The sequence below is a fragment of the Bidens hawaiensis genome, unplaced genomic scaffold, assembly GCF_021521415.1.
Source record: "Bidens hawaiensis isolate Kalapana, Puna unplaced genomic scaffold, B.hawaiensis_p1.1 tig00008706_1, whole genome shotgun sequence".
NCBI lineage: Eukaryota > Viridiplantae > Streptophyta > Magnoliopsida > Asterales > Asteraceae > Bidens > Bidens hawaiensis.
The window spans coordinates 976,486-982,485 of record NW_027491628.1 but is presented as its reverse complement, the minus strand read 5'-3'; the positions used below and the strand labels follow the sequence as shown (position 1 = coordinate 982,485).

Sequence of the window (6,000 nt, the reverse complement as noted above, 5' to 3'; positions counted from 1 at the left end):
ACTTAACAATATATGTTATGAGAAGAAAGAAATGAGAGATTACGTTAGTCAATTGTAATTACCTCATGAGAAAATTTTTAAAAGTTCTAAAATAATTATAGTATTTGAAATACAATTTTGGAACTTGATGGATATGAATTACTTATGGGTCCAATTCTTATAGCTAGTGCAAAGTCTTGAAGTATCGTGAAAAGATTTTAGTTGTTTTTGTTATGTATGTTTAAAAAATGTCATCTAATAAATTCTAATTTTTCATGCATGTAAATAACTAAGTTAAATATGACATAAAATTTGACAAAAATATTAACAAATTGATTACAAATTTCTAAACACTTCTTTGTATACAACATTTGATGTTGTATTTAAAGATTACAATCATCATCTAGAATGACAACTTTGACGCCGTCTCGTCTTGTAACTCTTGATAATGCAACATACAACTGACCATGTGTAAAAACAGGTTTCTTCAAAAACAAACCAACTCTTGATAGTGATTGTCCTTGACTTTTGTTTATGGTCATTGCAAAACATACGGCAAGGGGGAATTGTCTTCTTTGTAGTTTAATGTGAAGTTTTTTGTCAGTAGGTATCAAAGTAATTCTAGGAAGATAATGGCGATCTCCAATGTTACTTCTGGATATAATTTCTACTTGTATAACACGATTTCCCGATGACACCACCTTTAATCTAGTTCCGTTACACAAGCCACTTTTCTGATTAATATTTCTAAGAAGCATAACTGGACACCAATTTTTAATATTAATCTGTGGTTTGGCAAATCGGATGCTTTAATTCCATTAAGAATATCGGGTGAGCATAAACTTTCATCTAAATTCTCATTAATCATTTCTGTTGGGATATACTATCTGAACTTAGATATTCTCTTTCATCTCCAGGAAATAATGAGAGCAACCGGTCGTTAATTTCTTGAACAACATCATTTTTTGGAGCAAGGATTGCTCTTTCATGAAAGAAATTTTGCCTTTTGAAATTATGTAGAATAGATGGATAGATAAAGTCTATCATGTCCGAAATAGGGTCTTCTGAATCTTTGATGAGAATGTCTTCTGGTATTTCTATAATTGCCTCACCTGTATTTTGACTACCAAGATTACCTTCCCCTATATCCAAAAGCCAATTTGCAAACACACTTGTTTGTTCTATATCAAATAAGTCGTTTGAAGCGGATAACCTCAAGTTCTTTGTCAGTTTAAGGACCTTGCAGTGTCTCCAAATGTAGGACGAACTTAAAGAGGCATTTACAATTTGTTATCTGCTTCCACTAGGGACAACAGGTAGTATTTGTCAAAAATCTCCTCCAAAAACTGTAACCTTTCTACCAAATGGTAATTCAGATGCAAATATATCCTTTAAAGATCTATCCAAAGCTTCAAACCCATGTTTATGTACCATTGGTGCTTCATCCCAAATAATGAGCGACGTTTCATGTAATAAACGTGCAAGATCACTATCTGGCTTTATATAACAAAATGAATCCTCAACTAAATTTATAGGAATGTGAAACCGGGAATGTGCGGTTCTACATCCTGATAGTAGTAGAGACGCAATTCCACTTGAAGCAACACTTAAAACAACCTTGCCTTCAGATCTTAGAGATGCAGATAATGTTTTCCAAAGAAAAGTTTTTCCTGTCCCACCGTAACCATAAACAAAAAAGACTCCTCTTTTTAGTTACCAACTGCTGTGATGATTTCTTCATATATAACTCTTTGTTCATCAGTTAGTAAAGAAAAAAGGTTACCAAACTCTTCACGTAACACTTGCTTGTCATATGCCAGTTCCTCACTAAGTAGAAGATTGTTTGCGAAAGATATAGAACATCATCGGGAAAAGGCATGCTTGAAAACCTTTTTAGACTGGAGTTATTTCTAAGTAGAAACTTTTCAAGCTCGAACAATGTAAGGTTCTTAATCTGTTGTTCATTTAGTACTAAACCTGAAAAGTGTTAGTCAATGTTAAACAATAAACAAATATACCAATTTTCAACTATAACAATAAATCGTAAAAAAATAGAATTGATGATACCTGTATGCTTTAAAAGAAGACGTTGGTTATAAAGAATGTCATCTGATAGGTAAGTCCACGTTCTTTCCCATACAACTTCAGGTCTAGACATACTTTCAGACATTAACATTGTAGCGACTTCATAAATAATAACCAGTGCCTGAGAAACTTGCTTCTGAAATTGCTTCAACGTATTCATTGTCATCATCCAAAAGGCCATATGCGTAACATGCATCTCTAAATGTAGGGTATACTACATTATTGAATGTTTTAATTTCATCAAATGTTCTTTGACCTTTTACTTTGTTCAACAAAATTCTTAAATAATACGCTTCACCAAGAGAAGGAGAAACAACATAAATTCTACCAATTGAAAACCCTTTTTTCCTTCTTTTCCTGCATTTATCGATCTTCCAGACAAACTGTGTAGGATATTCAACATAACTTAGTTTACGTGCTTCTGGGTAAGTCTGATTGGAGTTCATCCATTCTAAAAACATTGAGGTAGCCACTGAAGGTTTATCCAAGACATCATCTATAACATCAGAGTCTTCATAAATAACCTGTTGTCCTGAAAGATGAAAAGGAATCCTAATGGCTGAAGGATTCCTATAATGAATGTCATAAGAGAAAATTCTCCATGATGCTTCGCATGCAGATATGTATCTACAGCTATAATACTCTTTTATTTCATCTACTGATTCTTGACGATCATGTTGTTGATTGCTTGGTACAAAATAAATAGAAACCCTATCTTGGCCTTTGTTTATATATTTAAACAAATATTTGATTAAACCAGCCTGATTACACCATTCCACATTGATGTGAGCTTGATTTCTTTTTAAAAGTGTTTTGTTATACGGAACAACACTTCTGTTATCTAACTTGACATTTAGCTTGTCAACAAAACGTCCATCATCACGCCTTCTATATACATGATAACCTTCACCGTCTATGCTTGTAAATTCACGGAATTTTTTCGGGAAGTTTTTAGAGCACTTTCTATCAACCATGCATGGACAGTTGATATTTTCAATTCCATAAGGACCATGAATCATAAACTCCTTTACAAGATAATACAGTTCTTGATCAGCATTTTTGTCTGGTATTTCAGTAGAAATGAATGGATCAACATGGTCGACTGTTGGAAGCTTGTGATTGGCATTCATAAATAAGCATAGATGAGCATGAGGCAAGCCACGTTTCTGAAACTCGACGGTATACACAACTAAAATATGAAACATAAGACCAAAATTAAGTACAAAAAATATTGTCATATAAAAAAGTTATGAAAATAAGTTTAAAACATGTAAATAAATAGTAAATAGAAACAAATAGATATGCATATGTAAAACGGGCGAATAATAATCTAGTTTGTTATAAAGTTTGTTATAAACTAATATGAATGTAAAAATTGGTGAATATAAAATGATGATGTAACATACCTCCTTGAACCTTTCCAAATATTGCATTTTCCTTTAAGTCTTTAATTATGGCATCCAACTTTATTTTAAATAATCTACATAAAATATCAGGTCTGTCTTCTGGCTTAAGCGTAATGTCTTCAAAAAACCTCTTAACTTCTGGCCACTTTGAGTTACATGTGATTGTTATAAAAAAAATCTGGATATCCATACCACTTACAAAGCGACATGGCATCTAAATAGTTTTGCAACATGTATCGTGAACTACCAGTAAAAGAAGAAGGTAATATAATACGCTGACCGACTTTCGAAACATCATTATTTCCCTGATTTTGAGAAGAACGTAGATTTTCGTAAGTCTCACATCTTAGTTTCTTTTGTTGATTGCGTATGTAAAATAGTCTTTCGCTTTCAACAATAGTATACACATCTACCATCAATTGTTGAAAAAGCCTCCTTCCATTTAAAGGCAAAGAAAAAGTATTGATTCTATCTTGGAATCTATACGCAAAGAACTCCCTCATTGTACATGTATGTCTTTTAGTGCTGTTTGAAGCCGAAACATCTCGATGGCGGATGTCTATTCTATAACCATCGTCACCGTATGAAAAAAAATATCGGATATTGAAGCGGTACATACGAAGGATGTAGTTCACTGATCCGTTCTATTTTACATGTTTTAGTCTTGACAATAACATCTCTAGGTTCAAAGGAGCTGTCAATGCCTCCAACTATTAAAGCTGCAACTTCGGAAGCAGTTGCCAAGTTATATGTCCTTCCATCTTGCTGTCTTTTTGCAATAAGGCATAAAATCCACATGAGGATTGTTGTTAAAAAAATCTCTTGTCATTCTAAAAGATAGAACCAACACATTATGTGAATCTAGAATGACCTTTAGATCCTGTATAATCTCAAGATCTATAGTATTTGAACTTGATGTGGACACATTGTTGGTTTGATTGATTAGAATATGTAAAATACCAAGTAAGTAACGATTAAAAAAATAAATTTTTAAATAAGTTTATTCTAAATAATGAAGAGAAATTACCCTAAAGCGCCTTGCCTATTTGCAACCTCATTTACAGGGTCATATATATATAACTGAGAGAATTTAGGCTTTGATCCATCCGTTGGTAGGAGACTTCCAATAGCATGGTAATTTTCACCGCCAAGTCTATATACAAATGGAGCATTACCTCTGTTAATGGACGAATCAACTTTTCCACCCATTGACGTAAAGGAAAATATTGAATTGTAACGACGAATGTTTTTCATAAAATGTTTGCTTTTTGAATCCAAACAACTAAAAAGATTTTTATAATCAGATGGCAGCTCCTTCAAATATGGAAGTTTAACTTTACCAAAACCACAACATAGAGAAAAGCTTGATTTATATTTTCCATGATTGCTTTGTAACACCTCATCCTTCCACAATTTTGCGTTACACGCCTGACATATATGACTTTGATCGCCATGATCCAAGTAATATGTTAATGGTGTTTAGTAAGTTTTATTACTATCTTATTGTATTGCAGCGCTGTATAACTTATTTTTATAATAAATAAATAAATAGATATTGAATATTGAAAGGCACCTTTTGTTTTACCAGAGAAAATGTTTTCAATGAGTAACTATCATCATGTTCATCTTCTTCTTCTTCTTCTTCTTCTTCTTCTTCTTCTTCTTCTTTGTGGGTATCATAATTGTTAATTGAAACTGTAAACCATGAAGTTTGGAATTAACACTAACTATTAAAGTATGTATTTAAAAAAATGAACATGAATGATTAAAAGAGCAACAAAATGAATATGATATAGATGGTATAAAATTTTTTTTAGAATAGTAAAGCTGAAACGAAAATTGTTGGTATGTAAATGATTGATTATTAGAATGTAAAGTGTATTATGTTATACCATTTGTAATGTCTGATAGAGGACGTGTAACATGAGATTTTGAAGATGTAACATTGTTGTGATGATATGTTATTGAATTAAAAGGATCAGCCACTTCCTTCCTATAGGCTGGACTTCCGTTAGTTGTGAATTTGTTGGAGGTGACTTCGATGTTGTGCAAAGCTGTTTTTGAAAAGAAAAAAAAACAGATTATGTAAAATGTTGTTTTAATATGAAAATGTATTTAGAAACATTTTACTTTTAAAATTGTTGTTCTTTTTTGTATCGAACTTTTGTTTTCTGATTAGTCTTTTTTCTTTTGAATCTATAAAAAACCAAAACATACAAGTTATTATATAAAAACACAAAAAGAAATTCAGTATATGTGTACCATTTATAACGTTAGATAATGAGCTTCCAATCTGTATTGAAGAAGAACCAATATTGGTATGCTGGTATGGATTTGATGTATAAGGACTAATGAGCGTCGTGCAAGAACCGAAACTTCCATAATTTGGTAATGAGTTTAAAGTGTTTTGTATGTTGTGTAGGCCTAACATAAAAAAAAGGAACTTTTAAGATTTTTAAGGGTTAAAAATTGGAATTTGTATAACATAAGTTTTGTATTATAAATGACAAAAGTAAATATTAAACAACTT

The 6,000-nt window shown here is 31.8% G+C and overlaps 2 protein-coding genes across 2 annotated transcripts; both read right to left on the bottom strand.

Moving 5' to 3' along the window:
• Window positions 1–1,305: 1,305 nt before the first annotated feature.
• On the bottom strand, window positions 1,306–2,155 carry LOC143529808 (uncharacterized). The gene is made up of 3 exons (XM_077025515.1): window positions 2,047–2,155; window positions 1,768–1,956; window positions 1,306–1,649 (listed from the first exon to the last, which is right to left on the bottom strand). Exons 1-3 carry the CDS (start codon window positions 2,153–2,155, stop codon window positions 1,306–1,308), a joined length of 642 nt encoding a protein of 213 aa, XP_076881630.1.
• A 10-nt stretch (window positions 2,156–2,165) lies between these two features.
• On the bottom strand, window positions 2,166–3,973 carry LOC143529807 (uncharacterized). The gene is made up of 2 exons (XM_077025514.1): window positions 3,670–3,973; window positions 2,166–3,253 (listed from the first exon to the last, which is right to left on the bottom strand). Exons 1-2 carry the CDS (start codon window positions 3,971–3,973, stop codon window positions 2,166–2,168), a joined length of 1,392 nt encoding a protein of 463 aa, XP_076881629.1.
• Window positions 3,974–6,000: the final 2,027 nt, after the last annotated feature.